General features: G+C 42.8%; 1 protein-coding gene across 1 annotated transcript in view; it reads left to right on the top strand.

Annotated features, from left to right (window-relative positions):
* The window catches only part of Gpc3 (glypican 3), a 338,287-nt gene extending 328,207 nt beyond the window's left edge, over positions 1–10,080 (top strand). Inside the window, exon 8 of the mRNA XM_021153008.2 lies at positions 9,801–10,080. Coding sequence (XP_021008667.1) covers positions 9,801–9,970 — 170 coding nt within the window. The 3' untranslated portion in view covers positions 9,971–10,080. The remainder of the gene's footprint in view (positions 1–9,800) is intronic.
* The last annotated feature ends 7,499 nt before the right edge of the window (positions 10,081–17,579 follow it).

Genomic DNA, 17,579 nt, shown 5'->3' with positions numbered 1-17,579 from the left:
TTGGGCCAAAGCGAGAAGAGTAGACTTCCTAGAAGATATGTTATGTGTATGTTAAAGCTTGGAAGATGTAATTGTTGGTAGAAGAGGTGGAATGGGGCGGGGAGAAAAGAAAAGATGGAGCTCCCAAGAGCTGGGGAGAAAGAGGAGGGAGAACAGACAGACATCAGCCTAATCTAAGGAAACAGCTTGAAAAGACTTCAAGTCCTTGGCATTTTCAACATTGCTATGGACTACAGTATATAGTGCCTTGAAAAAATATATAGGCAGTTTTCCAGTTACAAAGCAAAGAAACATGAGCCAGAGAAACTGCTAAGGACTTAGGACTCTTTCCCATATGCATCAAAGTATTGTGAGGCAGGGAGAAATGTGCTCCCACGTGTGTTTTTAGGAATAGAACGCTGTCTTATTTCTAGCTGTCACAAAATATAACATTCCTTCCTGGACCAAAAAGGAAAAAAGGGGAGGGTCATTGGAGAAGAACAGGTATCTTACACTACTGCGCCATTAAGGACTTCATCAAGAATGTTGGCTGAAGCAGAGGAGAAGCAGCCAGCAACCAGACTTACAGGGGAGAGGTGCCTGTGTGAGAGGGAGTGAGCACTGTCTGACAGTCCAGATCCACAGGCAGAATAGGAAGGGGATGGAGCCAAGACGCCAGTGTGTGCATTCAAGTAAAGCAAGAGAAAAGATAGACTTGGTTCCCCACATCCTGTGGATGATAAGGGAGGGATGTTACAGTTGCTGAGCATTTAATGAACAACACTCAGATGGAACAACTTAGAGAAGGGTTTCAGCTGTCCTTTATGAGGACACCTGCCTGCTGTTGATTTCCAGCCTGATGCTCCCACACCAGCTCTGAGGGCTTTTAGAGACATTCTTTTGTGCCGCCCCCCTCCCAACCTCCGGCTGGAGTGCAAGGCTGTTTTCTTACTATTGGGCATGGCCAGGACACTGGAAGCATATTGATCCTTGGGTACTCCCTCCCCAACCCTACCCCACAGATCCTCCAGTACTCAACAAGGAAAAAAATGGAAGCTGACCAGAGTTTTCCCACCAAAACAAAACCCTCATGTATTTGATGGACTCCTAATATAGTTGACTCTGAGGAAGTACATGAGCACTTCCTTATTCCCATGAGCCCTCAGTAGTCATTGGATTTGGCTGCAATAAGTGACAGTTTGTGTTTTCTACATTCTTCAAACCCAGAGACGCATGCCTCTGTGACTGTGTCATGCCCACAATTGATGTTACAATCAGAGCTTCGTGGATCTAAACCATTAATTTTTAAATTTATGAGGAGAGACTCCTTGTATTTATTGTTTTTTTTTCAAAATATAACTTAAGCTTCGCATCATTTGTGTAAGTTTCAAAAGACAGCAAGTGTAAGATTCTTGAGATTGCATAAACTTGCTCATTAAACATTAGCTTCCAATTAAAATCTGTAAGTCCCTCCCCTTTAAACATCCTCTTCCCTTTTCCCTGTTGAGGAGCCTTACATGCATTTCATGGTGATAGTGAAGAGCCTGTCATTTTTATTGTTGTGCACAACTTGGCCTGAGTTTCAAGACACTGGAAAGGGGCCATGTAGTGTGTGTGCCTTGGAGTTGGGCTCATTTACAGCCCTCCACATGGTAAGATACTAGACTAGCAACACCCTTGCACTGGGGATTAGGGAGTCTGTATTCCAAATGCCATTACCTCTTGCTTTCTAGTATACGATCACTTATTATTTGGTTGTACATAGGGCCTCACATAGCCATCTCCTTGAACTCAAATTATAGTTAAGGATGCATAGAGAGACAAGCAGGCAGGCACACACACACACAAAATAAAAAAAATAAAATAAAAAGAGCTAAAAGAATTGTTGCAAACGTTTTCTTCTGAGAAAGTCATAGTAATTAATGATAACAGTAATAGGAAGAATAACTGTAAAAAGGCCTCTCTTCTTCACCTGTCTCTTGGTCCTGTCACTTCCTGAGGATAAAGTAAGTTCTCCTGTAGAAGGAAATGTTTTGATGATCTGATTCTTCCGGGGCTTTAGGCACTCTTGGGGAAGGGACAGCCACTGAGAAGAGTGTAGTAATACCACTCCTGAAGAAGGAAGGTAGTGACAGGGCTTCGGAGACTGCTGAGGGATAGCCAGCCCCTGCTCTCACTCTCCAGGTATCCAGTATCGAGCTAGTCTCCTTTTGGGGATATGACTTGATTCATAACACATGCAAATAAGCACAATAATGGTCCATGTTATAATAGGTTATGTAACAAAACCACTTGCTGTTTTCTAAAAGATAAAGTGATTTCTTAATTGCCAAACAATAATAAAGCACAGTTGGTGTTTCAAATTCCTGGCAACACTTTTATATTAGAAACCTAAACAGCCTGAGCCATAGTTGAGAGCCACCGGTGTGCTCTCCTGACAAGGGAGTCACCATAGAAGAGAATGTATTGAGACACCTTTGGAATTTGAGTCAGAATGTTGTATAATAGCAGGTGACTTGGGTCACCTAACAGTGTCTTTAAGACCTTTCCACCGTATGCGCTTCAAAGAGCACCATCAAACCTCTGCCTGTGAGGATATGGAACCTAATTTGATGAAGTTTTCAGGATACCCTTACTCCATCATATAATCTTACCTGTTCTTTAAAAGGTATTTTTTTAAGTTCATTCATGTATTTGTGTGTGTGTGTGGTGTATGCATGCATGCGAGCACATATATATATATAGGTTTATAATGTACATACAAAAGCCCAAAGAAGCCTCAAGAGTATATCAGAGTCATCCTGGAATCAGAGTTAGAGTGTGTTGTTAGCTGCCATTTATGTACTGAGAACCAAACCCAGGTCCTCTGCAAGAACAAAATGTGTTCCGAATGACTGAGTCATCTCTCCAGCCCCAGCCTTGAATGTTTTACTATAAAGCAGTGTACTTTTATTCTACTACATCCCTGGGAAGTATGCCCATAGCCCAGTGCAGTGTAACCTGAAGATATTGTACCCCAGCTTGAAAAATAGGCCTATGATGAGAGAGACCATGCCTCCCTGAATGGGGACAATCTACTGTATTCTCTCAACACCCCACTGTTGTAGCTGAGGATGCTTGCAGGCTGGAGTTAGCAATAGAACGTGAAGTAGAGACTTAACTGCCTAACCCTGTTCCAGGAGAGGCCATGAGATCACTGCCAGGTTTTATAGTCAGTTATCAAGTAGGCAAACTAGACAGCTCACTTATTATAGACAGCTCATAGTGTAGTCAATAAGATACACTGTGAAATGTGCCTGTTCTTAACGGGATCCCATTTGAAGAATTAAAAGCCAAAGGCCTGAAGTATGCCTGTTTACCCACATCTGAAGAAGAAAATGCAGACCTCCAGAGAGCCTGGCTTCATTTGCAGAGCCACTTGCTTCTGCTTTCAAGTCCCAAGTACCATTTCACTCCTGAAAGTTCATAAAGGAGGTGGAGTTACTGTGGCAGGAAGGGGGCTTTTGTTGTGGTTCAGAAGACAAGGAAACCAAGATCTGTTTGGGAATCAGAAACCAATGGCAGAGCCCCAGGATGCCCATGTGAATGGGCAGCAAAGTGAGCAGTGTTGCAATGAGTGCCGTTTCCTTGGAGATTGCCCCCAGTTTTATCCTCTGGGGTATGCCAGGCAATGTCCTGAGGTTTCGCATACTCATGTCTTAACTGTACACAGCAAATGGAAAACACAGGGATGGATGGCAGTGTTGTTCTGTTGCTATATTAGGGCCAGATTGAAGCCATCTGCTGGAACAGGCTTGGCAAGGAAGAAACCCCCATGCTTGGCTTAGCAGTAGCATCCTCTTTCCTGCCATTTTTATCTTTAAGACAGGGTCTTCAGCCAAAGACAACCTTGAACTTCTGATCTTCCTGCTTCCACCTCCCAAGTGCTGAGATTCCAGGCCTCGGCCACCACACCCAGTTTACACAGGGCTAGAGACTGTGTGCTTGAAACTAGCATTTTCACAACTGAGCCTCATCCCTAGCCTCCTCCCCTTCCATTTCTAAAAAAGAATTTATTTTATTTTATGTGCATTGGTGTGAGAGTATTAGATCCCCTGGAACTGGAGTTACAGACAGTTGTGAGCTGCCATGTGGGTGCTGGGAATTGAACCAGGTCTTTTAGAAGAACAACTAGTGCTCTTTACCACTGATACATCTTTCCAGCTCTACTCCCTCCCCCTCTATTTTGAGGGCAACCAGAGCTGCCCTGTACCGTCAGTGTGATGTTCCCATAGCAACTTCTTGATGCCCATTCCCTCAGAGGTTGAGCATTTCCTCATTGTTATATGCTCAAGCCCTCAGAGGCGTTGAAAGAATCCCAAGACTGATCTCCTTGGCCACCAAATCCTTCTTCTCCACTGCCTGTGCAAGCTTGAGGGGCTCTCCCTCAAACCCAGCAACTTTTCCCCCAAAGCTTTGTGGGCAGTGGCTTTAGTGGGGGGGGGGTGTTATACCATGGGTTAAAAACAAACCCAGAACAGTGCATCATGGATTTGTTTATTGCCAGGGTCTCTCATCCAAGACTAGGACACTCAAGAGGCCAGAGCTTCCGTAGCTGATGATTGCTAGAGAAATATCCACGGTGAACTAACTGATTGACCCTGCTATGGGGAAGCTCTGTTGGAAGAGGCCGCCTTGGCTCTTAAGAGTAAAGGAATGATTCCAGCCTGCAACAGACTATACTCCTTTTCCAGGTCCCAAGGGCCTCGAAACCAGAAAAATAAAACTGGAAGGAAATGTACGGGTCACCAGTTCAGCACCGTGATTTGACATATAGGGCAACTGAAGCTTTAAGTAGGAAATGCCTTGTCAGAGGTGAAGTGGGAAGGCCTGGAATCTAGAGTTCCAGACCCCAGGGGATAGTAAAGACTCCTTGGGGATTCCAGGAGGAGATTTTCAATAACCAGGAATAGAGGACTCTCCTTTCAGAGCTTTGCCCAGTGCAGAAAAGCTTTCCAACACAAACAACTGGCAGCCCCTAATGACTGACTGTTATTTTAAATGGATCATCTAATCTACAACACAAAGGCCAGTGAGGCAAAATAAGAGTCCTGGCTGAGTGTGTAATTAGTACAGATAGTTGGGTCTACCCCCTGGGCATCATTAAACTGATTACAAATAGAAACAGATTTTTAGATGAAGCTGGGGGAAAAAAATCTCCTTGCTGGCCCAAAAGGTTCTCACAGAAGAACCACTCCAAGAGAAAAGCAATTTATGATCCTTTCAAAACATACACTTAACATGATGAAAATATAGGCTGAAAAAAATCACTCAAAAATATGAGTGATTTTAAATAAAATAGTTTGTGGTGTTTCTCAGAATATGTTTGGTTTATCGTAAAACCTAGTTGTTTCCCTTGGTGTAGGTTTCGTTTTTCGTAGACTTTTTTTTTTTTTTTTTTTTTAAATATGTGCTACTCACTGATCCCCAGCTCCTGTTCCCACAGGCTTCTTGTTTCATCAGGACAAGATATCTGAGTCATTCTGGCTTAGGGCTGCACTTCACACTGATAACTGGGATCTTTCTAAGCACCGAGATCAGATTATACAGGTTCTGCCTTAGAAACTGTGGGACGGCCCTTCCTGCTGCATTCACAATTGTTGTTGCATTCCTAAGTCACGTGGTCTTACTGAAAATCCACAGCCTCCAACCTCAGTTCTTGAGCCCTGCTGTGGGTCATCACACATCTCCTAATGGAGATAGCCAAGTTGGCTAAAGAAATCATCCTAGCTACTTCCCTTTAGGTTTGTTATCGATCCTCTTGGTAATTTGCTACTGTCTTCCTATGAACCCTCTCTGTGATCTAAAGAATGTCTATCTGGTTTATCTATGGGTGTGGTGCTCTTGCCGAAGTATGGGATTCCTTGAAGGACTAGTTAAATCTTCCTTCTGTCTTTTGCTTACTCCTGGGGACACCATACATAAGATAGCATTGTTTGTTAAATGAAATTGGATTCTGTTTCTTACCTCCAGGAATGTCCTTATTTATCTGTGACCAAGATCCTATTTTCTCTGTCTTCCAGAATACTTTCTTATTCTTCTCAGATACCTCTTTCAGCTCTAATCCTTGTGGCAGTGGCCCTAGAACAGAGTGTGCCTTTGCTGGGCTTCCTGTCAGTTTACACCTCAGGCACCGCTCTGAGGGATTGAGTGATAGACATCTCTTCCTGCCGAAAGGAGAGCCTCGCACAATCTCTAGCCATAATTTAGATAAGGATGTTCCTGGAGGCCATTTGGTGGCCTAAATGTACGCCTGGGATCTCATGGCCTTAGCCATCATTACTCATTTCTTGGGAAACAGAACTGATAATTTCCATGACAGCTCCCTAAATCAAGAACTCCCTGCACTATCCTTTAGAGTTTAACAAGGTTTCTTAATTGAACACATGGTGAACTTGTTGTGGAAGCTATGCCTCTTGTCATGCTTTGGAAGTTCCCTTTTGTGATATATAGTCAACAATTGAGGTTTTGGGTTTGGTTTGGTTTGGTTTGGTTTTTAATGAGAATCTATTACTCTTTTGTCCTGCCACATATTTGGTATCCAGAGTTTTTCAAGAAGCTGTAGGGTGGGTTAAAGAGATGACTTGGCAATAAGAGCTCTATTTCTTTCAGAGGACTTGGATTCAATTCCAAGTACCCACATAGCACTTCATAACCATCCATAACTCCAGTTTCAGGGGATCCAATCACTTCTTCTAACCTCCATAGCACCAAGAATTCATGTGGCACACACACACACATATACCTAAAATATAAACAACATTAATACCTAAAATATAAAACAAAATGAATACATCTAATCAAAACTTTTTAAAATAAAGAAAAGGAGCAACATGGCTTCCTAAGAGGTGTACAGTTAGATGCTAGATTCAGATAGTACAGCTATTGGTTGCCATGGAAATATAGACCAAAAGCATTACCCTGAACTTGAGCTTCCTTGTTCCTAAAATAGGAATTGCAATACCTACTTCATAAGGTGGTGGGAAACATTAAAATTAATGAGATAAATAGCACATTGCCTGGTATATATGGGCATTCAATGGTTTACTTAGAGGTCCCTATTATCATGTCCATGCATAAGATCCAAAGAAAACGTTTAGAGGGCTGAGGACACACGTGCTGCACAAGCCTGAGTTCAGTCCCCCAGAATCCACATAAAAGAAGCTACTCTGGAGAGTTGCTTTCTGACTTCCCTCTATACATCTACCCTCACATGGTGCACACACGCACACACACACATTAGATAGATAGATAGATAGATAGATAGATAGATAGATAGATAGATAGATAGATAGACAAATAAATGTAAAGTACAGCTTTAGAAACTCCTGGGTTGAACAGAATGTTACACCTGCTGTAGCTGCTCCAGTCCTCAAAACTGTTCAGTGTTGGCGGATTATTTGAAGAGCAGAGCTAACAGAGCAGGAGCAAAGTGGAAACATTAATAGATATTGTTTCATCTTGATGTTGGGTAAGAGTATCATCCAGAAAAGGAATGTGAAAGCAATGCGGAGAGCCTTCTCATTCAGGTCAACCCTAAAAATACCCCCTCTTTGCTTAAGTGGAGAAGCTGCCGTGGGACCCAAGGCTTGGCTTTCAACAGATCAGCCATATGTGCTCTCTGCTTTAGTGAAATCTGATCACGACCTAAGCCTGTGCTATCCTTGCCGACTGACAGCTGACCCCAGCCTTCTTGTGCGCCGCACATAGTTCACCTTTCAGAGAAAGAGGTCTGATCTCCAAGTTGAGTGTTGCTCTTTGTTCTTTTTCCCCTTTTATTTTGTTTGTCTGTCTGTACTGAGGGGGATCTGCATTACAGCCTGCTAAATTACTTTTCCTAAGTAACAGAGTTCCCTGCAAAACAAGATTTGAATTACTATCAGCACTTGGGCAAAAGAAACTTGCTCCAATTTTAGATGAGTAAAATAGAATCAAATTTATACATATTAAAATCTGCATCATCATCTCTTTGGGACACAGAGATAGAGAATTATAATACATTGCAAGATCAAAAAATACTTGGTTTTGGTTAATATAAGCAAATGGTCTAATATAATATATATTATTCCAATTAATAGGAAAAATATCCGTACCCATCACACTAAAAGGCAGATAATATGGAACTGTTACCCATTGAGAAATATAATTAGTAAGCCAAAACACAGAAAAAAAACTTGATCTACACTGGTGAGCAAGTGTATGCAAATTAAGTAAACCTTGTGATTAAACGTCTTGTTTCTTCAGGTGAGGCATATTAAAATTGGTTCTCTCATCATCCCTGGTAGCATTATAGAATGCAATATCCTTTTTGGAAGGTGGGGTCACAGCCTATGAAATCAGACCCCCTGACTTTGATCTCCTTCACTTTGCTTCCTGTACTAACCCATGCCAGCCTCAGAGCTGCCTGGTCTTGGACCCTGCTCTGCGTGTCTTCTGGACCAGTTGAGTCCCCACACTTGCTTCCTGGGACTTACTGAGTATTTTCATGACCTGTAATAAGAGCTCTTCCTTCCTCTCCTTGCCTTCATTGGGTAGAATCCCAGCCATTTCCTCCTAGCCCCCGGCAATAGGGCAGTTGGTTGGTTGTTAAGTTGCTCACATCACCTTCACAAGATATTGAAATAGAAACTGTAGCCATGGAGTCATGTAAGGGGGGAGGGGGTGGAGTGGGTGGATTGGATCTGAAAATGCAAATTTGCAAGAATCTGACCCCTGGACTGGTGATCTTGAATTTCACATAGAAACCTCAATCTGCTTAGATTTGCTTTCTAGGGGACTTTTGTTTCAGACCAAATCACAGACATTTTAGGGGTTTTTTGGGGGGGGGGTTGTGGAGTTTTTGTTTGTTTTTTGTTTCAGAATCATATACACATTTCATACATAACAGGCAAAGAATGCAAGACTTTTACCCATGAGCCTCTCTTAGCCTTCCTTCACTTGGCATCAGATTCTATCCCATGTTTTCAGGCGTGTCCAACCAGAAGCCTCATGCACCCCCAATATAGCTAGAAATGTACCCCAACACAAATTCGTAAACTTACTTAAAACATTAGGAGAGTTTGGGGTAGCTTTTTCTGGAGGAAGAGAATAGCTTGCTTCATTAATTCTCAAATGGGAACTTTGTAGGTGACAGTGCTGTATCACAGGCTGGACCAGCTTTCTTTGGTAGATATGACTTTTTGGTGTGGTTTTATTGATTTTTTTTGTGGGGGAGGAAACTATATAAAAGAGGAAGTACTTGGGGAAAAATAAAACAGCTTTCAACAGCAAATTACCCTGTCCTTCAACATGAACTCAACAAAGTCCCTGGGATAAGAATATCCAGTCCACTGTAAGGGGTTAAGGAAAAGTACAATTCCTACTCACCAGTCACCCTCCTTCCCTTCCCTAACACACAAGGACAGATTAGTTCACCAAATAGCACATTTTGATGTAAGCTCTAATGAAACTGACCTTCAATTCAAGGGTACATATTTGCCTGGGGAGATGTTGCAAGGGGCCAACAAACATCCTGTTGTGTTGGCGGAGCAAAGAGGGAAGTGCTGACTGACTCACTCCCGGTTGCTGTGCTCTACAAAAGAGCGCTTCTGGTCATCTCCTTCCAGTCCATGTGTTCCAAACACACCCTCTCCTTCCCACCTCTGGGAATCCTGGCTTTCCAAACAAAAGGAAAGTCGAACTGGGAGTTCCTCACCAGTCCAGACAGGCCAGAAGCTGTGGATGGTATAGACCTGATGTGGGAGAAAAGTCCTGCAACTCAAATCCTCTTTCTCTTTTGACAGAACTGGCATATGATCTGGATGTGGACGATGCTCCGGGGAACAAGCAGCATGGAAACCAGAAGGACAACGAGATTACCACCTCTCACAGCATGGGGAACATGCCGTCCCCACTGAAGATCCTCATCAGTGTGGCCATCTATGTGGCATGCTTTTTTTTCCTGGTGCACTGACTTGCCAGTGTCCAGTGCCTGTGCTGCCCTGCAGCACCTGTGGTCCCTACAGAAAGGGAGCCACCTTCTTTTTTTTTTTTCCTTTTTTTTTTTTTTTTTTTTACCTTTTATGCCTCCTCCCACCACCATTAAGTAGGAGACTAACCACGTGTTATGTTTTCGAAAATCAAATGGTATCTTTATGAGGATGGTAAATTTTAGTGGTAGGATAGATTGTCTTTTTGCAAAGAAAAAAAAAACCTTCGAGTTGTGCCAAATTATTTTCTTACATTTGACTGTTGGAACATGGTTGTCATGTTTCCCTCTTTTCTCTTTCTCTGCATGGATTTCTTTGACAAAAAAAAATAAATAAACATTCAAATAAATGGTGTTGGTCCTTTTTAATATGTATATATATATGGTCATATACTTCTCCCTTTATCCAAATTTTGCTCTTATTATCTGGCCTTCTATTCAGTATAATCCCATTACAATCCAAAAACAAAAAACAAACAAAAGAACAAACAAAAACAAAAAACAAAACCTTGCAAAACTACTTCTTTACCTATACCTTCTGAATGAGTACCAACGCTGGCTTTGCATCCTGATTAAACTGCCCATTCTTAAGGTATATCACATGCCCAGTCTCTTCCATTGAGAATCCTTAGGTTGGATTGTCCCGTGTATGAGACCAAAGGTGTCACAAAAGAGTTCCACCATGATCTCTCTTTACAAATTTCCCTTTTGAAATGAAGAGATGCCTCCATTGCTAATGTGTTTGCTTGCCTTGAAAGCTTGAAGACTTGAGTTCAAACCCCAGGACCCATACAAAGAGAGCAAAGTCTAGTGGCATGTGTCTCTAATCCCAGCTTTGTAAAAACAGAGACAGGAGAAACCCTGAGTTTGCTAGCCAGCCAGCCTATTCAGTGAGCTCCAGACCACAGAGAGAGAGAGACTGTCTCAAAAAGCAAGGTAGAAACAACGTAAAGGAGCCTAAAGTTTACCTCTGGCCTTCACATGCGCCAGCACACATATGGACATCAGCATACATATAGATGGGTACAGACACAAATTTCAAAGAGAAAACCTTCTGGGCAGGTTCTTTCTAAGTCGTAAGATCAATATTCTCCTTTTTCATAAGCTAGAGAGGTGGGCCGAAGCAGAACAAAGAATTCTCTCAGCTCTCTCTTGCTCTCTTAGGCTTTCTCTCTGACATGTCTCTCTTCAAAGACCACAGCATGACAGCGCTAACAGATGCCCTGCATTTGGGTTGTAGAAGTGGTCGTCAGGAAGCTTATGGTTTACCAGAAGCATCTCTAAGCCGCAGCCTCAGTTGGCTTGTTCAACAGGCACTGGCAGAAAGCTTGATTTTTGCGAACCTATTGAGTAACTCATAAGGCACCAGATACTAGAGAGAGTGGCAGGGGCAAGAGCCCTTGATCACTACCCTCATGGAGCTGAGCTCCCAGCACTCGTGCTAGCTCTAACAGTGTCCTTCCATGAATCGTAGGCCCAGCACTCTGACTTCACTCCATTTTTGTTCACAGACAACATCTTAAGCACTCATGGCACTTACTATTTCACTTTGATTGCCTTCCTGCTGCCAGAGAATTCTGGGAATGACCAATTTGCCATTTTTTTTTATCATGTATGTAATGCTCTGTACGTGGCTTTTCTACCAGCTACTGTCAATACAGAGAGCCAGGGTGAGGTGCAGGGAGAGGTTGAGCAGTTCTCTTTGATTCTGGGAAATGGTTCCCCACAGGAGCTCCAGCTTCAGTCCCAGAGTAGAAGGTCACCAGGGGAAGCAGAAGGTACAATTTATCACAGCTTAGCTTCCCATCCAAGTCCTCACTCCTGCTGTCCCCAACATTCTTCTGTAAGTCTCCTGCCGAGCATAACTTTCCAATACCCACTTGTCGTCGTCCCTTTCAGAAATGCCTGCAAATGCAAGTTAGAGATGTGGGACTTGCCTTTTTCTAAACAGGTTCTGTTTTTGTCTTGTTGCTGGTTTTATTTTCTGACATAACATGCATGGCTCCCAATGGTTGGTGAGATACAAAGAACAAGAAACTACCTTTGTTTTGAAGGTAGTTTGAAGATGAAGCTGTTCTTGCTTCTGAATTTGAGGTTTGTGAGAACCTTTGGTCCTGGATTTATGAAAATGGACCACTGAGAGTGTTCATTCCTTAGATTTGCAGCCTGATTCACTAGCAACAACAGACCAGAAGAAGGGCTTAAACCCAGTTGTCATCTAAAAACTTTCCCTGTCATTGTAAAAGAAAAATAGCAGTAGTAGTTGTTGTAGTAGTAGTAGTAGTAGTAGTAGTAGTAGTAGTAGTAGTAGTAGTAGTAGTAGTAAAAATAATAAATTGGTAGCTGTGAAACCACGTTTGTTTTGTTCCTGTAACAAATGTCTCCACTCTGAGACACTCTGAGAGTCATGCAAATGAAGTTTCAGTAACAAGGCATCATGTACATTAATCACCTCACATATTTTGCTACAATAATGGCAAGCTGAGTGACACAGCCATTGGTGTCCACTGTTAATTAGGGAGATGTGGTCTGGAGATGAACCCAGCACCTTGCACAAATGGCTAGGTAAGCCTTCTACCACTGAGTACCACCGCCACCCCCACCCCTACTGTTAAACATTTGATGGTTTGGTCACTTTCCCTTCTCCCCCCATAGATGTATATTCAAACACTTGGGATCATATTAACAAACAACTCATAATGTGACCCAGTCCTTTTTAGTGGAGTCTACATCTCCCTTCCTGTTATGTCAGCCCATTGATCTTAGTCTCCCACAAAGAAGAACACGAAGTTAAGGTAAAATAATGGCTTTTCACAATTGTCCTTCATCCATAATTGTTATACCTTTTTTGGGGGTCTTTTCTAAGCATGTCTTAGGAAACCCATAAGCACATGTTTCCTTTTCCAGGCCGAAATGGATCAGTAGTTCTGTTGGCCTGTTAGGCCCATTGCTGTGCCTGTGGTGCAGGTACAGACTATGCAGAGTAGAAGAGAGGGCGTTGTGCTTCCACAGAGGCCGGCGTCTAAGAATGCAGAGCCCTCCTTTGCAAACCATGAACTTTGATACTAAGACAGGATCTCTTTTAGGCTAGTCTAGAGCTCATTATGTAATAGAGGATGATTTTAGCCTAGAACTTACTATGTAATAGAGGATGATTTTAGCCTAGAACTTACTATGTAATAGAGGATGACTTAAACTTCTAATTCTCCTGTCACCTCCTCCCAGAGTTCTGGAAGTTACAGGCATGTGAAAACCTACTTTGTATGATGTTGGACCTCATATATATTAGGCAGGCATTATAGCAACTGAGCTATATCCCTAGACCCTCATACCATGCTAGACAAATTACCTTGTGAACAACTGAACTACCAAGACAGTTTTGAGAAATGGTTACCAACAATGTCTTTCTATCTCATACCTGCATCTTTTCTTTGTTTGTTGCCTTGCTTGCTTGCTTGTTTTTGAGAGAGAATTTGTCTCCCCTTGTAGACAAGGCTAGACTTGAACTCCCAGAGACCCATCTGCTTCTACCTCCTCAGTGCTGAGAGGAGGTATGCACCACTGTTCCAGAACCACTATTAGTTTTCAAAAACAGAAGTCTAAAGATTTTATTTCTCTACATGATATATCAAACAGTATCCCTGTGTGCCCCACCCCCCACGGTGTGCATGGGAGTGGGGCGGGGTGCAGTTACTAGTGGTGATGGCGGGTAGTAGTAGTAGTAAAATTATTTTCTTGCCAAGGCCTCAGCATGTTTGGAAGTCTTCCTCTGGAAGCCCCGCTGAGCCGCTTTGTGTGCCATACAAGCAAATCAGTCTTGTTTCTTGAAGCTCGCACCTTGCTTGGAGCCAATAGTCATATTCTTCAGCTTGATCACACACCTCATTCCCTAGCTCTGCTGCCAAGTGGCTTTTAGCTGTTTCCAAAAATCAGATTGCCTTCAAGAAACAACCCCTTCCCCCACGCCGACGATTCAAAGGCTATTCTATGGATTAGGAAAGGGTTTTTATTTCCCCCCCTCAAAGAAAAGTTCCAAAAAATATGAGGATACTTTCCCCTGGCATAATGATTGCCTTCCAAGGGGGCCACTCAAAAAGCAGCAGTGCTAGTTAGAATGTAGCTAATCGGCTTGGTTTGCCAAAGGGTCAATAAAATAGTCTTACTGCTTTTTCTTCACATGTATATGGAAACTTTGAAGGATACACATTGATAATAGAGCAGAGGTCAGCCAGATGGCTTAGTGGGTACAGAGGCCTGCCACCAAGCCTGACAGTGACTTCCAGCCCCAGGACCCTCTCCCAATAGTCACCATGTGTTCTCTACTTGTACAATGTGGCATGAATGCCCTTCATACACTAAAGAAATAAATGTAATTTTATTTTTCAATAGAGCAAAGGGTTGACATGAAGTTGCTACCAAATAAGTATCTGATGGATCCAGTATTCATGTCCCCAGTACTTTGAGTAACACTTTGTGCATATGCCGTATCACATACTAAAGACAGAATATGACAGATCTAACCCCTGCCTTCTTCAGATTTCACATCTACTGTCTGATTCAAATAGGGAATTGCAACAAAATCTAAGCACCCTATGCCATAGGACTGTGATAGGCAAAGGAGAAGAATGCAGTCCATGCAATGTGCAATTCCCCAAGAAAGCATAGAAGAAAGCACAGAAGTTGGATAGCTTGTAAAGTAAAGGAACATGAGGAACGTGGAGAAAATGTCCTTTGTAAAGGGGGAAAAGTTAGACTAAACAGTATGTCACAAGTTTGTAGAGCACTATACACAAGGTTCATTGCTCCATTCCTGGTTATGATGAGGCAAAGCAAGTCCCCAGGATAAGGCACAGTTACAATATGCAGTGAAGCACACATGAAGCATTATGCAGAAACTAGAAACAATGAGCCTTGTGTAGACCCTAAAGCATAAAGAGATGTTAAAAACAAGCCTGATGATAAACAAGCCTGATGATCTGAGTTTAAGCCACAGGACGCACGTAGTGGAAAGAGAGAGCAGATACCCTCAGGTTGTCCTCTAATTTCTGCTCTCTCTCTCTTTCTCTCTCTCTCTCTCTCTCTCTCTGAGTGTGTGTGTGTGTGTGTACAAAACAAATGAGCTTAAGAAAAAAATTGTAAAACCATAAAATGACCAGGAATGACAGCATGTGCCTATGATCTCAGCAATCTCAAGCTAAAGGATCAGGAGTTGGAGGTCTGCCCACATACCATCATAAGATCCTGCCTCAAAAAGCCATAGAACAAAGTCAATTCCCTGAGAGATATAATCCAGAGGGAGAGTACTTAGTTAACATGTATTAAGGCCCTGAGTTCCAACCCTGCCACTCCAAATCAGAACAAACAAACAAAAAATAATGTATATGGTTCCAGGCTCTGGTGACAGGAACAACCCTACTCAGGCATCAGTGGGACAGGCTCTTCCAACTTACTACAGCCACAGCTCCGGACATGAGAAAGTACAACCCATTACCAGCCCTATCCTTTGGTACCTGGCTGGAAATATCATTACCACCAGCTAGTACAGCTCACATTGCCTATCTAGAGGTAAACCAGTGCATCTATGCTCACCATTTACCTTCACACTGCCCAGGACAGAAACTTCCACCAGAAGGAGAAGCTGGAAAGAAAATTGGTCTGAATGGCCCTTCAAAAGCTCAAGGAGCTACGAGTCACCTAGCAGCAGCAGAAGCAGCTGGAGACCTTCCTCATTCAAATGGGTGATGGTGGCGAACCCAGGGGCCATGATTGGAAAGGATTCATGCTGGGGCAAATGCTCCTCTTCCTGCTCACACAGAATAAGTAAACTGGAAAAGAAAGTTTGTAAAAAAATCAAAATGAAAAGGGACGAAGAGAGAGAGGATGAGATAGAAAACAAGGCATGGGGTTTCAGGAAAAAACATTTCATCTCCAGGGACTTCGACATAGAAGGTCCTCAAGAGACATGTCGAGATAATGCACAAATGTGTTTTACCCCAGGCGAAAGAAATGCATCTTTAAGCTGCCTGAGCTTCTTCCTACCTAGTTTATCCATTGACTCAGAATTTTAGATGTGTCTGTTTGCTCAATGGCAGTTTCATACAAATGTTTGGATGAGGGAATTTTTTTTTTTATTTTTATTTTTTGATGGTTTGTTTTCTTTTGATACCATTTCTTTTTTTTTTTTTTTTTGAGACAGGTTTCACATAACTCAGGCTACTCTTGAACTCTGTGTATAGTTAAGGGTGACCTGGAGTTCTCTATCCTCCTGCCTCCACCTCCCAAGTGATGGATAGAATTAGAGGCTTGCACCACAACACCCAGCTAATACGGTGCTGAGGATCAGACCCAGAGCTCTGTGCACACTAGGCAGGTCCTCTATCAACTGAGCTATGTTGCCAGCCCCTATAACACTTTTTATTATTAATTTTTACTTTATTTGTAATGACGGCTTTGCCCGTATGTATGTATGTTCACCATGTGCATGTGCGATGTCCTCGGAGGCCAGAAAAGTGTCAGATGCCCTGGAACTGCAGTTACAAATGGTTGGTTGCCACCATGTGAATGCTGAGAATCGAACCTGGCTCTTCTGCAAGAATAGCAAGTGCTCTTAGCCACTGAGCAATCTGTGAAGCCTCTCTAACCACACTTTTTAAGAGCTACTTCAGGCAGGATGATTGCTACCTTCCTTTGGGGTGAGAATTCCCACTTTTCAGTCCCATAGGGCAGTCAGATGTCATGTTTGTTCTGAAAGATAGGTTTCCAATGTCTACGCTCTCCTTTCCCAGGTGGAGACAGTGAGGCCGAGCGAGGTTAAGAGACTTGCTTAAGGTCACACAGCAAGGTGAGTGCAGTCAGGGCTGACTTAGGGCCTTGGCAGTCACCTTACACATCTCATCATTCTATACTGGCAGAAATAACAAATGGCTAGCTACGGTAAAGGCCTGCTGTCTGAAACCTGCACCCAGGCAGACAGAGTTGCTAAGGCTGATCTTCATTTTGATCCTAGTGGCAGTTTTAGAAAAAAAAAATCCCTTATCTAACAAAACACATTGCCTTTCCAAATGAATGCATTCAAGCCAGGGCCTGCTTAAAGACATGTTGCCCTTCCAAATTAGAACCTGGGGTGAGGGGATTTCATCCTCCTCCCAAAGACGCCTTGTCACAACAGAAGCATTGTTCTCCTCCCCTGTCCTGTTTGCTTGCCTGCCTCTTCGGTAAGATGTTAGGTATTTGTTTTGTTTTGTTGGTGCTTTTGTAATCAGTCTAGACATGGAACTACCCTGAACCTTCCAGGAGGCAATGCAAACTCCCACTGTGGAATGAGGTAACCTATTCTGGGATGCCTATCAGGGAAGACTTAGAGAAAGAACACTAGCCTGCATCGGGTCCCCGAGCCAAACTGTCCTCGGTGGATGGATCACTTCATGCAGGAGGTAGGACAGTCTCTGTTTCTGGAGATTCTTCCAGGCCCATCGGCATCACATCATCTTGTCTTGGAACTTGAAATGAAGTTGTTACCCACACTCTTTGTCTTATCTAGGATAGGAAATGAAAGTTGGTTTGTTTGTTTTTTGTTTTGTTTTTTTTTGATGTA

This window comes from Mus caroli, unplaced genomic scaffold (genome assembly GCF_978045245.1).
Source record: "Mus caroli unplaced genomic scaffold, Mus_caroli_1 scaffold_5, whole genome shotgun sequence".
Lineage (NCBI taxonomy): Eukaryota > Metazoa > Chordata > Mammalia > Rodentia > Muridae > Mus > Mus caroli.
Note: the sequence above shows the minus strand (reverse complement) of the source record. Positions and strands in the feature narration are given on the sequence as shown.